General features: G+C 38.8%; 1 protein-coding gene across 3 annotated transcripts in view; it reads right to left on the reverse strand.

The window, feature by feature from the left end:
• Positions 1-21,564, reverse strand: part of fancl (FA complementation group L) — a 33,471-nt gene that overhangs the window by 8,411 nt on the left and 3,496 nt on the right. For 2 of the 3 annotated variants that reach the window (XM_044213978.1, XM_044213980.1), the window contains exons 5-7: positions 20,388-20,485; positions 9,640-9,736; positions 5,626-5,694 (exon numbers count right to left, since the gene is read on the reverse strand). In XM_044213978.1, the coding sequence (XP_044069913.1) occupies positions 5,626-5,694; positions 9,640-9,736; positions 20,388-20,485 (264 nt within the window). The remainder of the gene's footprint in view (positions 1-5,625; positions 5,695-9,639; positions 9,737-20,387; positions 20,486-21,564) is intronic. The other variant, XM_044213979.1, reaches the window with a different exon arrangement.

Here is a 21,564-nt window from a genome sequence, read left to right on the forward strand (position 1 = left end):
GTGCAGTGTCTTGGTTATACATGGGTTATTTCCCAAAATGTTAAACTATTCGGTTCTGAAGAGCTAAATAATTAGAAAATAATGGTCTAGTTTCACTCCTCTGGTTACTCCAAAGTAGTTGTTTAGTGGTCAACATTTAGGAAAATTAGAAATAACACTGTATGAATGTATAAGCTTTTTCATTATGGTTTGAATTTTAGTCAGACTTCTTCATATGACTTGAGAAATCCACACTGTAATGTGATTGGGAAGTAGAAAGATTTTAAACACTGAAGTAATCTGTGGATTAACCTCGATTGCTGTACAGTGAACCCACAGTGAAGTACAACTGAAACGATAAGTTGATTAGTTGATTTATAGACAGTTTATCTTATTGATAATTGGTTAATAGTTCAAGTTATCAACGTTATCCAACTTTTTTTCTCCTGATACTGATTCCAATAAATAAACTTAGGGTATCTGCCAATATCGAGTACCGATCAGATACCAGTTCTCAAATTAACGTTTAAAATCTGTAAACCTCACTGCTAGGAATTCAATGGAATAATTTTTTGTAAGGTAACCTGAGGCCAAGGATTGCTGTGGCTTTAAAAACTGACTCGGCAGCCCACCATGACTGAATACATGTTGCCACTGTACAGCACATGTGCTGTTTTCTACTTGCTATTTTGTTCTTATGGTGTTTGTTCCAGCTTCTCAAATGTTGTGCTGGCTTGTTTTTCTGGTAGTAAACGGAATATCTTTAGGTTTTGAACTTTTGGTTAGACAAAAAAAGGAACCTGAATACGTCAATTTGTGCTCTGGGAAACTGTGATGTACACTTTTCATGGTTTTCAGATTTTCTATTGACGAAGCTATTAATCAATAAATTGCAAGAAATAACCAGCAGATTAATGATAATAAAAGTAATCATTTGCTGCAGCATTACAATGAAGGTTAAATGAAGCTAGCTTCCATGCCTCCCAGCATGGAAACAGTAAAGTGTGATTAGGTTTATGTTCAGAAGGGCAGAGAATCCTTTCATTTTATTATTTAATTATTACATCAAAATACCACACTGAGAAGCTGTAAATTTCAGTTTTTGATACAACCAAATGCAGAGGACTTCGACTGCCGGATCTCATTTGAGGCAACTGGAGTGAACTGAAAGTGCAGATAGCAATTGACCAGTTGTTAAGAACTGTAACAACTTAAGGCACACAAATGGTCTCACACACACACACACAGAGAAGAGAAAGGGAGGCTGATAGAGGTGTCTGAGAGCAATACAGATGGAATGAGAGGAAAAAATTAGGGGGGAAAATGAACCAAAAATTATGGGTCATTGTGCAGCACAGTGCACACAATTAAGCATCGTCCAGGTGCTGAGAGCCTCAGCAATTACAGCCCAATTAATGGCAGTGGCATGATTACAGTTACAGCTCAGGATAACTACGCTAGGCCTAGTTCAGAAAGAAAAGGAGAAAAAAAGGAAGAGCTGGTAATTGAATTCCTGCTGTATCTGTGAGAAGAACATGAGTGAGAGCGGAAGGCTATAAGAAAGTATGAAAGAGACTGAATCTGAGCTGAGATATTATCTATTTATGCTATCTCTGACTGACCTCAATTTAGCTGTTAAAAGCAGCCAGGCTGAAAAAATTCACTCCTCTTTACATGCATGCTATTAAACTTTACCACTTTTAACCTATTTTCAATAAATTCATTTCTCACTGAGCAGCTTCTGATTTATAAACGAATCAAGAATTATTCACACATTATTGTAAAAATAATAATAATGATGCATTTCCAGTGCTTCAGACTACTCTCACCTTATACATGTTTTAAAAATCACAAGACAAACTTAATCTGGCATTTTATAATGAAACATATGGCTGTCTTGTCTATGAATGTGTTATAATCTACTGTAAGTATGCCAACATTACTGTATTATCCATAGAAGACATGAAGTACAAAACACAATCAATTAAAGTGATCGTTAATTAAGTCTATACAATATGTCAGTGAATGCACTATGGAACTGTAGAAACGTCTGTTCCCGTTCATCTTGATTAACAGATCACAGGTCGGACAGCAAATAGGGCTGCTGATGAGTATTTTACATGGATTATACTAGTATTTGAAGAAATCTACATGTACTCACTATATGCTGACTATGTGATGAATTTACATTTGAAAATGGACATAGAATATGCAATATGCATTTGGTCATATGTCCAAATAAGAAGGTATGATTGTGACTGACAGTATATGAGTGTGCGTATAATCACTCGGGTGCTTTGGTGTGGTGGCTGTTTTTTATTCTATTATTTTCCTTTATCTCATTTAATTCTCTCACTCTCAGTCTGACATATAGACACTAAGAGGTTTGACCTCTAAAGTTGTATAACATTATGTACAGTATATTAGTAAATATACATTAATTTATTCTTCTTCTCTATTAATTATTACTATCCTTCTGAGATGGCCATGACGGTCTGGACTAAATAATTTTTAATGGGACTATCTTGACTATGTGTTAATGATGCGATAGGTTTGCCATCTTTTGCCATCAGTGTTTGCTATCTGTCAAACTATTCCTATCAATGTAGCATATATTATATATCTCTTACAGGATTGGAAAGTGAATCACTTGGGTACAGAGGTTGCTCTTTTCTTTTTTCCCCCCACCTTTTTTGCTTTGCTGGGTTTATTATGCTCAATTGGAGTGTATGCACATAAACACGACACAGTTTGTTCTCTTGAGCACTTTAATAAAATGTATGTATGTTTATGTAAATTTGTGTTACTATGTATATTTGTGTCTTTACGATATTCATTATGGCATCTAGTTTAATAATTTATCCAGTAAAAATATTTTCTAGTTTTTTTGCTGTTTTGTTTCATATCAATGTCAATTGAAAACCTTTGGGTTTTTGTGGATTGTCAATCCGATCATACACAAATAAAGGATTACATTACATTCATTTCTCAGACACGTTTATCCAAAGAAACTTACATTTTTTTCTACATACACAAATAGTTGTAGGTATTTGAGGTTCAGCGTGTTTACTTTGACACATGGACAGGAGGACCTAGCATTCGAAACACCAGCCCTGTGATTTATCAACACCCCGCTCTACCACCTGAGCTACAGCGATCCCACAATAAGCACACCACACCAAAAAATTTTACAATTTGAAGACACCTCTTTGGTCACTGGTAACTTAGAATGGGCATCTGTCGTTACTTTTTACATGTTATAGATACAACAATTTATCACAAAATTAATCAGAAGATTAAGTGATTGATCGATAATGAAGACCATATGTTTTAGGTGTACTACAGGCAGTTTCACACCCACAGTATCAGCCATGACCTTCAAAAATACTTATTAGCCAAATTTATGAAACTATATATCTGTTGCTTAGATACAAGACAACATACACAAACACAGGCAGGATTTTTAGTCAAGCTATGATGTGCGTTCAACAGTGGCTCAGGTGACCACACTCACATTCACCTTTTTAATTCACACTGAAACCTCCTCGATTTCTTAATTCATGCAGTTTTTGGTTAAAAATCACTTTTGTATAGTCTGCAAGCATAAAAGGACACAAACTACACACAAACTACACACACACACACACACACACAGACAGAGGTTTATTTCTCTTCCCATTCTAGTTCCACACAAATGCACAGAGTGGCATGTCTTGGCCCTGCAACAGAACAAGCAATAATTACTCATTCAAATGAACATGTCAGGACTGGCGACAGACAGGCCCTTCCCCCCGCAACACACACACACACACACACACATCAGACAAAAACACACTTGGCACAGATGCAAGCACATACACACACACACACACACACTTCATGTTGCAGTGTGGGAGAGATCCATCAACGGCCCAGCAGGCAGACAGGATCCATACGGTAGCGCTGTTCTAAGCTGGTCCTCACTGTACGCCTGCCATGTATCAGCAAGCATGCACACTTGCATGCACGCTTGCATGCACGCTTGCACGCACACACGCATTCACACAGATATGCCCACATATTAGCATCTCTCTGCTCAAATTCTCTTTATCACTGTTCTCTCCTCTGATTTTTGCCTACACAGTCACTCTACAGACACACACATGTGCACACACACACACGTGTGTGAGTGAGTAAGTAAAACACAGACTCAGAGGTAGTGACAGATGAAAAGGAAAGCCAGAGTGGAAGAAGCAAGACGGCTAACAACAATAACGAGGAAGCAAAGACATACAAAGAGCCCACAGCTGGTTTTACATCAAAACAGTTTTATGCCAATTATAGTGGACTACATTTGAGGGGCTGAAAGAAAATGTCTTCATACAGCAGGTTGAGAAGAGTTCTGTCACATTATGCAATAGGTACCAATAGGATTAGTGTATTTGTGTAGCCCTTACATCGCAGTTTGAGTCTCAAAGTATGGAAGTTTTTTGGCCTCTTTATTCAAATGGTAACGAATTTTGCAATTGGCAATTCAATGTGCAATTTGGTCATGGTAAATGGACTGTACTTATATAGCTTACTGTACTTACAGTGGTGTGAAAAAAGTGTTCTTCCTGATTTTTTTTTTGCATGTTTGTCACACTTTAATGTTTCAGATCATCAAACAAATTTAAATATTAGTCAAAGATAACACAAGTAAACACAAAATGCAGTTTTTAAATGAAGGTTGTTATTATTAAGGGGAAACAAAATCCAAACCTACACGGCCCTGTGTGAAATAGTGATTGCCCCCTAAACCTAATAACACCACCCTAAGCGTTTGCGATAATTTGCAATAGTCTTTTACAGCGCTGTGGAGAAATTTTGGCCCACTCATCTTTGCAGAATTGTTGTAATTGAGCCACATTGGAGGGTTTTCGAGCATGAACTGCTTTTTTAAGGTCATGCCACAGCATCTCAATAGGATTCAGGTCAGGACTTTGACTAGGCCACCCCAAAGTCTTCATTTTGTTCTTCTTATATAGTTTTTATAAGCTTCCAAATACAACTTCAAGAACAAGAACTTCAGGAGCTTTTGTAACAAGTATGACTGGATGACTTACAGATGAGTGTAGCATTGCAAGTTAAATGAAATTAATAAAAGTAAAAAAATGTGACATCCTAAGGACATTAGTGATTTTTTTAATTGAAATTTTTTGTGCATTATTGTGTAGCCTTTTTCGGGATTTAATCACAGTGGAATGCATACAGACTCAAGCTGCATGAAATGAAGGTTAATCATTAAAAACAGTTTACAGTAGCTTGGCCTTTATATGCTTGCTGTCCATTTTCATATTTGTCAGTCTTTAAATTTAGTCTTGTATGAACCCAAATATTTGACCTTATTAATGTTTAATTCAATGTTCAATGTTAATTCTTGTGATGTCAGTTTTTAATTTTTTTGCCATATTTCAACAGATTTCCGGTCCAGTTTTATATGTCAGTTTCAAACATTTATAAAACAGTTTTTGATTTGTAAGATACTTGGTGGTTTCAATTTTTTTGTTGATGTTTTTGAACATAAGTACGTCTTTGTTTCCATCAACTCTGCGGACAGAAAAGCACCTGTTAACAGCATTTCAAATGTTAACCAAAAATTTAATTTAGAGATGCACATGCAGATACCTGTGGTGTCCAGGTTATGGCCAGATGGATTGGCAGGTCAGCTGAGCAGTCAGGAGCCTCTGCAGGGTGCTGTGGGTGTAGAAGATGGGACAGTTACGTAGTTTAAATTAAGACCTCTTTTAAATGTGAAAGCTAATTAATCTTCTGAATCCCTCCATGTCTCTGACAGGAAGCAATGAACTACACCCTTGATTTGCTGTGATAATTTGTGAAATGTGTACCCAAACTGCTTCAATAAAATATTCCCTGACGTCTGTCTTTAGTTCTTTTTCTCTCCTAGCTCTTCCCTCTCACATGACCAATATATGACCTTTGTAGCCCTGAGTTTCAGTATACTAAAGGTTTTTATTTGTTGTTTTTTTGATCGTCAGATTGTAAGGAACACTGGATGGGAGGTCCACTAATGCAATGTCTTGATAATTTAGCACAATGTACATTTCCACCAGTACAGTAACAGAGTCATGCCATACTCACCTCTCTGCTGCTCTGAATTAATATTTTTAAACAGAAACTTTGTTTTTATTCACTAATTAATTCCAGTTGCTTCTACTGTATTTTGTGTTTTTGTCGATTGCTGTTAAGCTCCATGTGACACCTTTTACAGGGTTGTTGTTTTAAAACGAGCCAGCTGGAAACATAAAAAAAAGTCAGCTAGATTTATTCTGTCAACCATGGAGCTAACGTTAGCTTAATTAGCTAGCTAGCCACAGCTAGTAAAAACTGCCAATGACGAGAAAATTGCTAAAGTTAAGTAGTAAATCGGCTTTAGTTACCATTGTCTAATGCATATGTGCCGTGTGAGAACAGAAGCTTGACAGGCATAGCAACAGTAACTACGGGGCTTAGTACTGTGAGAATATAATATGCTGAATTTATCAGGTGAGCCATCATAATACAGGTAATTCCAATTATTAGAAACTGCCATTTATTTGTTCGTGCTTATTATTTGAATACTGTCTTTTATTTGAGAATTTACAGTACTAATTGACATTAGTGCTGGTCAACTTTAATATGTTGCCAAAACCTCCATAAGCCCTTAATAAGAAGCTTTGGTCAGTACATATGAGCCAGATTTCCTCTCTCTGTTCAACTTATACATCAAGTTACTTTGTCCTTTCACTGTGCTCTTCCTCTCTCATTCCCCTGCCATCCAAACCTCCATGTGTCCATGCCAGTGTTGCCTCCTGGGGATGACCTGGCACTGATCTGGTGGAAGCAGCTGGAATGCAGGGAGGACTCCAAGCTATTTTTACCTGGTGCCAGAGGGGTGAGGAGGGCCAGGTGGCCACAGAGTGGGGTCCCACCACCCTCCCTTGTCCCTGGTGAATGTCATTTGGGTTTAGGTAAGCACCACCTCACAATGCTACTCACCCACTATGCCTAGGATATGCAACCCCACTGTGAGATACTTACACTCCTGCCAGCTACTAGACACTCCATTCTGACTAAGATTTTAAGAAAAGTTTCAGAGATGCAAAGAACCTGCACCTTTACTTATACAATAGTAAAATGTACTTTTTAAAAGTTTTTTTAATGTATACTTTAGCCATAATTCCTTTCATTGAAAAGAAGAAGTTTTTCCTGACTTTGAGTCAGCTTCATACACACAAAAAATATACATCATCATGGACAATGAAATACAAAAAAAAGGGGGGAAAAAAAGGGAAGTGAGGGTTTCATACAACTTTTTTTTCTAGTTTTGGCCATCATTTCTATCACTAAAAATATTGCACTGTCCTAGTTAATAGCTGAGATGTGGAAATGCAGCAAAAATTAAATCCAAAGGACCAAGAAACCAGAGCAGTGAGATAATCAGACAAACCCCCAGATGAAACAATGTATTTGGAAAAGAAAACTAAGGGGAATGGTAAAATTATAACCCACACTGGCTGTAAACATACATCACAGTTTACCATGGATGTATTTAGGGGCTACAACTGACGATCGTTGTCATTATCAATTCATCTAGCGATTATTTTACAAAATAACCAATTCATCATTTAGTCCATTACATGTCAGAAAATAGAAAAAATGCACAATACAAGTTCCCAAAGCCTAAGGCTACATATTCAAATTGCTTGTTTTGTCGTACCCACAGTCCAAAACCCCAAGATATTCAATTTAGAATCTTATAAAACAAAATCAGCAGTTCCTAACATGTGAGAAGCTGGAATAAGAGAATGCTTGGCAGTTTTGCTTGACTTCGCCTGTTTGTCTGACTGCTTGTGTTTCTTGTCCCAGACTTTGTTGTAGCAATGTGGCTACGTTCTCAGATCTCAGCAATAACTTTGGTGAGTACAATATTGTCATAACTGATAGAAGTGATGGCCAGAATTATGAAAATTTGAGCCATGTAATAAACTGGAATTATCCACACCAGGGCCAGATGGCATCCCAGCTAAGGTGTTCGAGCCATGGAGCTCTCACCTATCCTCCACTCTATCTTCTGAGAATCCTACAGGACAGCATCAATACCCACTGTATGGAAAACATCCACTATCATACCAGTACCCAAGAAACCCCGCCCTTCAGAACTCATCCACTTCCCACCGGTCGCACTCACTTCAATAATGGAAAAACTGATCCTGAATACCATCCTGCCAGCCATCAGACCACAGCTGGACCCCCATCAGTTTGTCTGCAGGACCAAACGAGGGACGGAGGATGCTGTGGCATGCCTTCTCCATTCCCTCCTCCAGCATCTGGAATCACCAGGCAACTTTGCTAAAATCCTCTTTGTTGACTTCAGCTCTGCCTTCAGTACAATTCAAAGCCACCAGATGATCAAGAAACTTCACTACCTCAACATCCCTCCACTGCTCATCCACTGGATTCACAACCCTCTCTGCAACAAACCACAGGCTGTTAGAATAGGCACAGTATCATCATCAACTGTCATCACCAACACCAGAGCCCATCAGGGTTGTGTCCTCAGTCCCTTCCTTTACACCTGCTACACAAATGCCTGTACCAGCCCCTCACCCATCACCACATACTTAAAATACTCTGATGACACACCATTCTCGGACTACTCAATAACAATAATTCTGTTACACACTATCAAAACTCCATTCCTCACTTCACACGATGGTGCACTGATAAGTACCTGCAGCTGAACATGGACAAAACAAAATAACTGGTCATTAGCACATCACATACCCCATACTGGACTGAACCACCCCTCCATCTGTAGCAAGACAGTAAAACAGGTCAACAACTTAAAATACCCTGGACTCACTATAGACAATAAACTCAGTTTTGATCAACACATCACTTCTATCCATAAACGATCCCAGCAGACTCAATGTTATCCGTAAACTCAGAGCACTGTCTGTTGCCCCCCACCTCCTGTTGTTGCTTTACAAAAGCATAATTCAACACATCCTGTTGTACTGTTCCCACTGCTTCTTCACCATGTTAACAATCTTGAACAAAAACAAACTTACCAGCATCATACATACTGCCTCTAAAATCATCTGCCTTCCCACACCCAAACTCTCGGACATGAATGACATAGCCATCACACGCTTAGCACTCACAATAGCAAATGACACTGATCACCCCCAAATTTACCTTTACCTACAGTAGCTAAAGGGTTTGTGTACTTCTCTCAATTGCAGCGAGCAGAGACAGCAGCTATGTAGATGAGTGTGGGTGTATTGGTGGTTTTCTCTATGCATAGAGGAAGAGTTTTCTATCATGCTGAGGTCTATGTGGAGATGTTTTATCTGTGCTACATCTCAGTCACAGCGGGTTATCATGTCTCTCCACATCCTCTCTAGTTTGACCTAGATTTAGGGACGCAGATGTAAATCACTGATTTGCTATCAGCAAATTGAACATCCCATATGCATTTGGTGAAGTTGGACTATTTGGATTTGGATTGGCTGTAGGTCAACATCAAGCTGTAGAGTATTCCATTTGATGATGAATAATTTTCAGTGTGGAAATTCTCCAGTCCTTACAGTAAACTGTGTGTGTGTGTTTCTGTGCGTGTAGGAGAATGTGTCTTACCTTAGGCTTGAGTTTAATAGTGAAAATGTGCTGCCTTCCAGAGGAGTCCGCCACATTCAGTTTCAGCATTCGGAACTCTGCGTCTATGAAGAGCAGCCTAAAGATGGACACACACAATACGTACACAATAAATGAACATCCATTCACAGAGAATGGTACACATAACACTGTAAACTGACAGCAGCCGCCATCCATCATTAATCACAGCTGCAGAGAGCAATATTGAGACATCAACTCTGCCTTTAGATTTATCACTCCGGTTACCAACACCGTGACATTACATCAGGCTACAGCTCCACATTCACGCCCCAAAACAGGCAAGACATAACTACAGGCTTTTCTTCTCTAAATTTTAATTTGCATTCTTCTCCAGCAAGTGCCTTTTTAATGCTCTAATGTAGGAACATAACAAATCCAATCACACTGAGGCTGAGAGTATTCTTTTCATGCTGAGTCACCACAGAAACACCCTGGATTTTATGCTTTCTAATAAAACTGTAAGCAAACACACTGACTGTATGTACATTATGTTAATTGCACAATAGTAACTAATCTGACATCACATCATCTGATTCATGCAGAAGAACTGGAGTGAGTATATCTTTCATGACAATACAATAAGGCAGCAATTTTACTCTATCAACATAGACACATTCAAAGAATAATTCTGATGAACAGAGGGATATTTGATAAAACGAATTACATTTACGTAACAGTTCAAAACTAACAAACCCTAACCCTTTCAAATAAATTTTAATTATTTCCCCCAAAATTCAATATTACTGAATAGGTTAGTGGTTTCTCTGTCTTTAAGAGCTGCTTACCCTGAAATAATTTTCTGAAAAAAGTTTTCTGTGTGTCTTGATTGTCTAAATGCTGTTGAAGAAACTTTTCTACACTGACAAGAGCAAAATTCTACAGGAGAATGCTGGGATTTGTAGGCATTACACCACAAAATATTGGCTGTCAGGAGCAACAAAAACCCCGACCTTGCTTGAGCAGATTTAGCTGTATTTGTAAAATTAATTTCTAATCAAATTTGGAAAAAATGTGACAGAATCCAGTGAATGTGGACAACATTCCATTTATATTTACACCAAATTCACAGCTCGTATTAACATGCGATGTACTTGAATGTCTTTTCTAGAAAAGAAAAAACTTTTGAAAAAAAGTGTTAACACTCAGTGTAATGCAAGCAGAATATTTGGAGGTGGTCTGTACTAATCCATATATTTTTTATAAATAATGGCTCAAATGACTGTGTAATGTGAAAGGGATCGCTTAAGGTGACAAACCTACCGGGAATTATCACCAACTCTCACCAACACAATCTCCTCAGCTCTATGGAGTATTTTTAACGCTTTTCTGCTCATTGTTTCGGTTTTACAGGCCGCAACATTACTGCTTGAGTTTTTGTCACTGTTTTCATCAACCTAGTGTTTACCAGCAGCAAGCAGCTCTTTTGAGTTAAAAAGCTCTGATAAACTGTATGTTAGATGTGTAAATAGGCAACTGTTTACTTGTTCACATTCGCCATACCAACTTTATAAGGCCATGATATGCCAAACGTGTGCGTCATATTTAGCTTGTTGTGGTGTTTTGCCCCAAAATGGATATGATATGTGCTGCTTTAAGATGAAAATCTGCCCAACATGTTGAAGGGTCACTTAAGTCAGTCCCTTCCTGAGATTACGGTCACAGTATGAGTATTTAGTTACCAAGGCTACTGAAAAGTAGCCTAAAGCGGTCTCCACCAGTCATGTGAACCTCACCTTGCACATCGTAGCGGCCCCTCAAGAGTATCCTACATTGCTTCCTGAGATACACAATGTTTGTTAAGTCCACCAGCTTGGCGGGAGTTGAGTCTCTTAGCTGTCTAAATTTGCACATTGAAATCCGTTCACAATGCGAGCAGAATCGAGATAAGTAGGGCACTTGTTTGGACTAGGTAAAAATAGAGTATTATTGTTTTAGTCATTTTGTCATGGCTGGTAAGTATAGTTTTAGAGTTTGCTTAAAGACACTTTGACAAGACAGGACACATGACTGAATAACTGACTGCTGATGGGGATAAACTTCAGCCAACATCTCTGCCACTATTTGAGTAAAATAATTTAATATTAACACTATAATGACTTTAGCACTTACAGGAATCGGATTCAAGCTCTCCTGGTGACCTTAAGGTGGGTTCACATTTTCAAGCTCGAGTGAACTATAAATCAGGTAAATCCTGAACTAATTATAACCTATTGAGGCTGAGGACAAAACACTGATCTGGCCCAAGCATGCACCAACACTGTGGTCAGATTTACTGCTGCTCCAGTACACATAGATGAAGGAGTCAGTTCCTCCCCTTCTCAAGTCCTTCTCTAGTCGATTGAGACCTCAAGACAAAAGACTGATCTGAGACAAAGGATTTGGACAGTCCTCCAGATTTACAGTACATTACGATGTGTGTCGAGGCTGACATGGCTGTATATCGGCTGAGAATTTATGGAGTGTGTTAGAGAGGAGTGATGTGAGCAGGAATTACGCACACACTTATGGAAGTGATGGAATGATGGGAGATAGTATCCAATGTGCCTGATTCATAAAAGTGTCTGCTTACTCACACGCTTGCAGGTGAAGGGCAACAGTGCCTATGTGTTATATGGACACTAACATCTACATACACAAACACACAATATCATGATTACACCGTTTCTTGCATGCTGACCTGATAAATTTCTGCTCCCGCGCTTACTCAATTTCAGTGCTCCATGTCTCTCTAAAACTATATGGTTATTAAGATCTACCAAACACATTGCCCTATCTGCTCCTTGTAACACACACACACACACACGTCCCTCAATACGGTGTCAATACCGATATTAGTGTCATCTATCAGGCCAAAATAATCTAGCAGCAGCTTAGAACTTCTTGAATTGACAATACCCAGGTTACTTTATATCATCAGATACACATTCACAAAGAGTACAGGCCCATAAAATACCCACTACTGCTAACAGCAATAAATAGATAAGTGTGTCAAGCACGACCAGTTAATAGACATATGCAAGTGAAGGAAGTGACAAGCATCCAAATAAACAAATCAATAAAATTTGTATTGCAAATGCTTTGCAAATTTGCAAGTAACTACAGTTAAAAATAACTACAACTCAAACACCTGTATTCACCTCCAGTTGGCAGAGAAGGCACAAACACTATAGTTTTGCATCAAAGTTTAACTGAGACATTATCCTGGAATTGATTATCATGATCAGCCAGTAAATGCAACATTCGAAGTTGTCCCCATGGTTGTCCCCTCCTCCTCAGCTCAGAGAAAGAGAGTATGACTAAAAGAGAGAGAGTAGTGCTATCGACAACAAAGCAGTGAATCAGAGAAATAAAACCTTATTTTCTGATTGTTTCACAGCGGTTACGTTTTAAAGCACAAATAAAACTGCCCACACCTCCACAAAACGCTGCGGGAAGGAGCCAGCTGCTCGCTACATTACGAGTCCCAATTTCATGATCCTGACCTCGCAGCCTGCACACTGTCATTGGCTGGAGCTATACACCACTGAGCCAAGAAACGCCCCAAACACAGCAAACTAAGAAGAAACTAAGAAAATACTGGCAGAGGGCAGCGTCTCTGCAGGCACAGACAACGCCACAAACTTCTATTGGGTCATAAGTGATGATTGAGAGGGACTAGATTTGTATGAGCCTCTACATTGTTTTATAGGAAAATCCTGCATATTCTACTTTTAACTATAGCTGATATAATCTGCTGCCAGTGATGTTTTTCATTTTAACCAGGGTAAGATATTATCAGCAATGGTTAAAAATTAGAAGCCAGCTACCTAAATGTATTCCACATTGCTCTTAAGAAATAAAAAAAGAGAGATGAAGCAGGTATTTTATCAACTGGAAACTGGACCTTAAATGGAACCGGCTATCAAAACTCTGAGCCCAACCCTATGTTTCAATACTGTAGATTAGACTTTGACCTTTTCAGTCATTATGGTCATTTTAAAAAAGAAAGTATGTTGTAAAAACATTAATATATCAGCAAACAACTATTTGCTATATAAAGATACAGTGGAGTAATGGCGTCCTAAGCAGAGCATGACATCACACCCCCTTTGCCCGTGTTGTTATCGCAGCCTCTCTGTGCTTTGTTTATAAAGCCGCAACGGCCACGCATGCATGTTAGTGCATGTGAGTCCCTCGTGTGAAACTGTTCGTCTGTGAGGAGAGCTGTTTCTTTTCTCATCTAACACAGTGAATTAAGGATTTATTTCAACCAAACCAGAATTGGTGATTGTTGAAACGGTGGAAAGACTAACAAAGACGGTTTTGGTGAGTTTTATTTTGTTTCTGTCCAGTTTGAATGAAGTGTGTTTTACGATGATCTGCGAGGTAAAACAGTTTTTCTCAATGGAGTCTGGTGCGCCGTGGCGCCCATTTGTTTTGGTCTAAGATGCTAGTGCTCTAGTGCAACATTTAGTGGTAGTGAATGTCACAGCTCCTTTAAAAGTATATATATATAATGTAAGTTATACCCCTTATTTCATTCTGTAATAAGAGAGGAAAAGTTAGACCAGCACTCAGTATCGACCAACTTTTAAGGTTTAGTACTCTACAAACAGTATCGGCAGTGAAAAAGTCTCATTGGTGCATCACTAAGATACACATTTCCATCTCCTCTCCTCTGAGGTCTCACACCCAGGATAGCAGGGACTAGCTCCCGCCCCTACTTGGCCATGATGGAAACAGTGTGACAGTCAGATGTCCTGCTGGGAAGACTGATGAGAGCATCCCATTTGCAACTCCATAGCCAAGTGTGCTGCTTCGAGACAGTGTACACCATGCACATTTGTGCTTGTCTGTGTGTGTGCGCATGTCTCTGAATTTTTTTGTGTCGACAATGTGATTAATGAATGATGAGGCGAGATCAACACACATATACTGCTTGTGGGTGTTACATGAGAAATTCACATGCTAAATGATGGCAAACGCAAGGTATGGTAGAGTAAATGGAGGACGATGCAAGTCACATTCACACAAACAGTGTATGTGCAAATCAAGTGCACAAAACACACACACACACACTAATCTTATACAGCACAGAGACACCTATATTATTAGCTGGGTTTGCAGTCTAACTGTGCTAACCAGGAGATTCTCATTACTTACTGCACTTGGATCCCAATACTATCTGTGACTGCATTTACATCACATGATTTTAAGAGTCATTTATTAGCTGGCCTAATAACGTAACAAAATAAATATGAAACATAAAAATCCATGTTAGAAAGCATCTAATCCCTCAGCCCTGGGCCTGGTTGGCCCAATGGAGCCCTGTTGTCAGAGAGCCGCAACACAGTGTAACAGAGCGATAACACTGTGATAAGAAGAGATGACGCTCTGTACATACACCAAGAGGCTGTGAACATGGAGTGCCAGCTGTGCCTGTAATGAGCCCCAGAGCTTCCAGGACCACGTTTTGGGGCCACAGAGTGATGGCGGCTGACTTACTTGACCTCATTTTCCATTAATTAACAAATGGTTTGCCATCTCCAGCCAATTAAGATGACCACACTTTCAAATGCAGAAATGGAGACACACAGGGAGAGAGAAGAGGGAGAGAAAGACTCACTTACCTGACCCAATCAGTAGACAGAATTACAGCTGAAAACCCCTGGTGGGTATTAGCACGGCCCATACCAATTAAGACGCTAAGCGAATCTCGAGTGCTTTGGAGATTGAGGCCCACTGTGTATAATGCCTCCTAACCGTAACAAGACACTGAAAATGATGTTGGTCCCATTTCCAGCATAAAGCATACCTTCACCCTCCCTACTCCTATTAAAACCTGAGAGTCTTCAATTAGAGCCATTTGCATTTTGCTAATATCATAATTGTAGCCATGGTTATTAACAGGAAAGTGGAAAATGAGTGTAGTAGTCAAGGCTTAATCTGAGCTGGGGGAGAATAGATATCTTCCTACTAACCACCACCGCCCCCTCCTCCTTCTCTGGTGACGAGTGGAGACGACAGTATTAGCTGGGCCTGCCACTGCACATGGGCTGAGAGTTATTAAATGTGACCTGGATTTAACTATGACTCAATAACTAAAAATAAGGAAGTCATTAAGAGCCATTTGTTAATGTGGAGCTGTGTTGCAGGCTCTCCAATCAGTTTAGACTGCTGGGACAAAAACAAGGACTGCTCCATATAGCCGTTTAAAGCAGCAGAGGTTTCCAACCATATATACACCTCGGTATGTTAATCTTGCCTCTGGGGAAAATACACAATAAATAAATAATAAAAAACAATAAACAATAAATCTTTATCAATAACTTACAGTTTCAATAATAACTTTTCCTTGTCTCTGGCTTGTGAGTCGCTTACAATTGCCTATTTTTGGCCCACAAACTCTGAAGTGTACAGTAGATTCTACAAAGAAAAGCAAAACTATAGAGTTGTTATCTAGATCACTGTGAAATAAGCTTGATCGGAAAACAACTCTGTAGGTAAATCTGAGTATCCTTGGACCATGTAAGTGGGGATATTACCATGTTGCTCATTAAGAGAAAATAATTATTTGATTATCACTTGATTCTCACTGTAAGCCATTTAACACTAGAACTGACCGGAGTCACTGTAACCGCCAACGGGTAAAATTAGAATGCATTGATTTTGTGATTATTTCTGCTACACGTTGCTCAAACACACTTTGTGCAGACATTCAGCACCTTGGGTGTGCACTTCCCACAAACAGCATCCAAGCACTTCAGGCATTTGCAGAATGTTTTATTGTGTTTGCATTCTGCCTTTACCATACAGGTAATTTTCTCCTGCGCTCTTCTGCACCTCTGAAGGTGGAGAAGGTAGGTCTAAACACAGTCTGAATTTAAATGCAGCATACAATCTATAAAAAACGATTGACTATTGCAGTGTTTTTATAGGCCTGAAGAAGAAGAAGAAGAAGAAGAAGAAGTTCTTCCTGGCTGTTTGTTTCGGACTGACGTGCATCCAAACAATTAAGCATACAAAAAATCTTTATCGAAAAGCAACAATTCTAATCAATTAAAAAATTCAAAGTAGAGATTCACCCAACGAAAAAATGTATAATGATCACTTTTGCTAAACAATAGGCTTACAATGCAGTCTAAAACTCTACTCTGTCTCCACAGGTCAAAAAACACATAATGAGGGAGCCGCACACCACCTGAAAGGACGGCAAAACAGACCTGTGTCAAAGGGAAAGACTACTTTAGACTAAGTCTATTTCATAAATGTTTATAGGGTACATTTGATAATATTAGTATAAAAGTTTTGCCTTACTTTTTGCAAAGGCTCTGGATCGCTGTCAGATGATGACCTGTCAGAATCAACCCAGGACATGTCACTCAGTCCTGAAACCTTGCCACCATCAGCCTCTCCTTCACTCAATGCCTGCTTTATTTCATAACTCTCTTTCTCTTATCCAAATTGAAGGGTAGCCTATGACTTGACACAGCTCTATCATGCACGGTAGTAGACAAAAGGCGGCAATAATTATCTAAACGCACAAAATGAATAGGGCGAAAATGACTATGTTCTCTATCTGGGTAAATTTGACCTGATGGCATTTACATGCCTGAATGCCCATTTTTTAAATCTGGCTTTATCTTGACAATTTTTAACAATAGGGGGTGCTACGTAACACCCTTTTAGGAAAGGAAGGAGACTGGGGGCACTTGAATATTGTATTGAAACAAAGTTACATACAATCGAAAAACAGCCACGGATAAATTTTTACCCGTTTGCGGTACTAGTATTACACAACTATTTCATTTAGTGGCAATTCATTCAGTAGCATTGCAGCAGTAGTTTATTGTTGTAACACATAGTTATGTGCACATAGATACATAGATCATAGTTACATCTACATTTAATTTTTAAAAGGGACCCCCTTGAAAACCAGAGGATACACTTTGTTTCTTGCCAGGCCAACAATAAAGGCAGGTAAACATGCCTGAAATTTGCTCTTGCACTCTGGTCAATGAATGCTTAGTAGTGTATAGAACATGAAATCTGAGTGCTGCTAAGAGTTTTTCAAGTTTCCTGATTTCTACAAAAATGATTAATCGCTTATCAAGAAAATAATATTCAGATTAATTGCTAAAAACAATAATTTGTTGCACCCCTAATGTGAAGGCAATGGAAGGATGGTTTAGATGGATTACCGCAGCATACTGATTAAGATTTTTCATAAATACATTTTGCCCCACTGGTGGAAAAAAATATATAAAGAATGATCATCTTAAAATCAGCAGGGGCATCAGCAATTGGAAATCATGTCTTCAATTGTCGATACAATCATCAAACTACACAATTGTTAGCCACAACAATACAGGTAAGCTATCTGTCCAAGCGACATGTTAGGGGAGAAAAACATGAGAAAGATGCGTGAGCAGAGAAAAACACAGACCTGACAGTCTGTCCAGGGGTATGCTCCTCCCAGAGATAAAAAAAAAAGAAAAAAAAGCTACTAAATGCTCATTATAAGATTACTCTGGTGCTGGTCACAAGCTAACAGAATTACAGGATTGAGCAAAATAAAGTATTTTCAATTCAATTCAGTATTTTTATTTATATAGCGCCAATTCATAACAGAAGTTATCTCATTGCATTTTTCCTATGAGCAGGTCTCAACCATACACTTTATAATATTATTTACAGAGACCCAACAAATCAAAGTACAAAGTATTCATTTATTAAGTGCAAAATATCTGTACCATCTGAGGTTGCAAAAGGGTCAGTGGTTCTGCGTTGTTCTTCATATTTCAATGAACAAATTGACATATGATAGACCTCTCAAAAGAGTAGCTAAATATTTTTTATATGCCATAATAGATCAGCTCAGTTAGAGAGAACAGTGGAAGTTAAAGTAAAATGTATGGTAACACTCAACAGAATACACTAAGTCACAATCTCTCTCTTCTTGCAGTTGGTGATGCTGGATAAATACACATTATGTTTACATCCTGTAATGCATGCATGAGCTGGCTCTGAACCAAAAGCAGAAGAAAATGGGCAAAAATTGAGGAAGATAGCAAACGATAGACCAGATAAATTAACACTTTATTATTAGATAAAAATTTGTATTTTTCTGGCCATGATCATATAAAATGTAAAAAGTGTTCATCTTACCCTGTTCTCCCCTGCAGTATAATTAATAAGAATGCATTAGAATAAACTTGAGGCAAAGGTTGCATTTAATTGCTGATCTAGGATCGGTGTCATTACCCCAAATGTAATATTGACCAATATAAGAGAACAAACAATTATTGAAAACAAACCTGTACACTAACATTAGTTAGTGATTGCAAGCTAGCAAAATAGCCAGCTGCCTTGTTAATTTATCTGGTCTATAGTTTGCTATTGTATCTAACATGTTGAATGGAGGATAGGCTCATTAATGTAAAAACTAACTGCAAACAATTTATTCCTTCCTTTATTCCTTTAAACTCAGTTTTGTCCCATTTTCTTGTGCTTTTGATAAGAGCTAGGTCATGCATGCATTACATGTTGTATATATAACATGTATTTATCATCTGCTGCTAGACGAAAGAAATTGCAACTTAGTATATTCTGTTGAGTGTATTCTCAGGTTACTGCCACTGTTCTCCGTAAATAAGCTGATCTATTACGGTTTATAAAATGTATTTAGCTAAGCTTTTGACAGGTCTATCCCATATCAATTTGTTCATTGAAATGTGAAGAACAATCTAGGACCATTAGAACCTTTGCCACCTCAGATGATACCGATACATGAAATTTCAAGATCTGGCACATGGACTAAGATGGACATCGCATGTAATGACGGTGTAAAATTAGCTAGCTAGCAAACGATACCTTAGCTGTCTGTCACTCTGAGTGAGTATTTGGTCGATTATCTACCTAACGTTAGCCAACAACGCTAGGTTATCTAGCTACCAAGTTATCAAACTGGTAACATTACTGTAACTAACAGGATAATTAAAGTCCCCCTCCACTCAAAATTTATTGTTCCTACAGTTGGATGTTCGAGCTTCACTGTGACCTATGTGCAGAGTTTGACACTAGAAGGCTGTTTTCACATTCATCTGCTGAAAGTGGAAAGTTTCTCTGTGCTCATTGAAAATCTGATTTTAAGGGGTGGGCCTATACGAGCATGAAGAAACTTGAAGCCACTAGTGCACATACACTGAGAATGGACTTTACAGTGAAGTAGCAGACATCTTGTGTCCAGCCGGAAAACTTTAGAAATTAACAAAATTTGCAAATTCATAGCTTCTAGAATTTTTAATGCACTAGAGTAGATGCATTTTTAAGGATTTTAATGTGGAAATTTTTTGAAGAAAAAACAATTCAGACCCACATTATTGTTCTAAGCAGACTATTTGTATATATGTTTTAATACATGTCTGGAGGGGATATTTAACAATGTTAGCTAGCTTGCTAACAATTTTTGTTTCCTCCTTGATCTCTTACCTCGGGCTTTCCAACTGCCCCCCTCCCCCCCAAAAAATTCTCTCATCGGATCTGCATGAATCACGTAGGTGACCTATTTTTTATTCAAAACACCGAATTTCACCCAAATGTGACCCAAAAGTTTGCATGCATGCACGCAGACCTGGCAAGCATAGTGGCAACATTTGACGGTTTAGTGGCTTATGTTCCTTTAAAACCTGGATCCAGATACAGTGTTAGTACTCCTAGTAGTCACTTACTTGACCCACCCAAGGGTCTCCATCTCAGAGATGAGCTGAGAGTAGTACTGTGGAGGCGGGATGGAGCAGCACTTAGGATGGCTCTTCAGACCCACTTCCTGCAACGACAGAGAGAATGCTTCGTATTTTAAGCCCAGATTACTATGCACATCATATCACAAATGCACCATTTTCTTTCAACTAAAAGCAAATAACATAAATACAGAAAAACGAAATCAGGGCCAATAAGTCTTAAGCCTGTGTTAAGCCCCACCCATGGACCCAGTTTTCAACTGCCATTGGTCCATACCATTGGAGTGTGGCCTACGAGCTATGACGTCATCTTATCAATAAAACCAGCGGACAGATTCAAACTGGTCTCTCTGTGCGATGCCCCGACTTGCTGTTAAGAGACCTCCGTTATTGTGCATACACTGAAGGAGTTTCCCTCCTTTTTGGACCAAGAACAAATAGACCATGCTTTCTGATCTCACCATTTGGCCACAGTAGAGCAAGTAAAGAAATGCTGATGTTTTGATGCTGTATTTTATGTTTGAGCGCTTGAGATTTTGCATGCATCTCTCCCTATTTCCTCGCTCTCTCCCTCTCACTGAAATACACACACCCACAGAGTGAGCAACGCCATGGTTCATGTCCAACTCAGGCCAGTGTTCCAAATTCTCCCACTTGTTTCGGCAGTTCCTTTGTGTGTCTCCTCATTTCCACACTTGTGTAGTATCAGCTCCACTGCTCAGGACCTGATCCTTCCCTTCCTTTCTTTCTTTCTTTTCACACCTACACGATCTTTGGTGGCTCCATTTTGAACCAAATCCGCCATTTTGTTTCTCATCACCTTTCCTTTGTTGCCACATCTAGACATTCTCACACACACACTCTCACGCAGACCTGTATATAGCTCCACCACTAGTTAGGACTTCCTGTTGTGTTCTATTGTTATATTCAAGTAGTACTGGCTGTATGTTCATTGCTGCTGAAATATAACAAACCATGTTATATTGTAACAAGAAATGCTCCTGGTTGTTTTTGCTTGAATGTTGTGTTGAAGCCAGCCTCTGCCACATTAAGAACTCCCAAATTACCTTCAGCGTGTTGCTACTTCATTGGTGTTATAAACATAACTGTAATCAGATTACTATTGGATTTATGCATTAATAATTTAACTAGTTCCCCCATTATT

Source organism: Siniperca chuatsi, linkage group LG11 (genome assembly GCF_020085105.1).
Source record: "Siniperca chuatsi isolate FFG_IHB_CAS linkage group LG11, ASM2008510v1, whole genome shotgun sequence".
NCBI lineage: Eukaryota > Metazoa > Chordata > Actinopteri > Centrarchiformes > Sinipercidae > Siniperca > Siniperca chuatsi.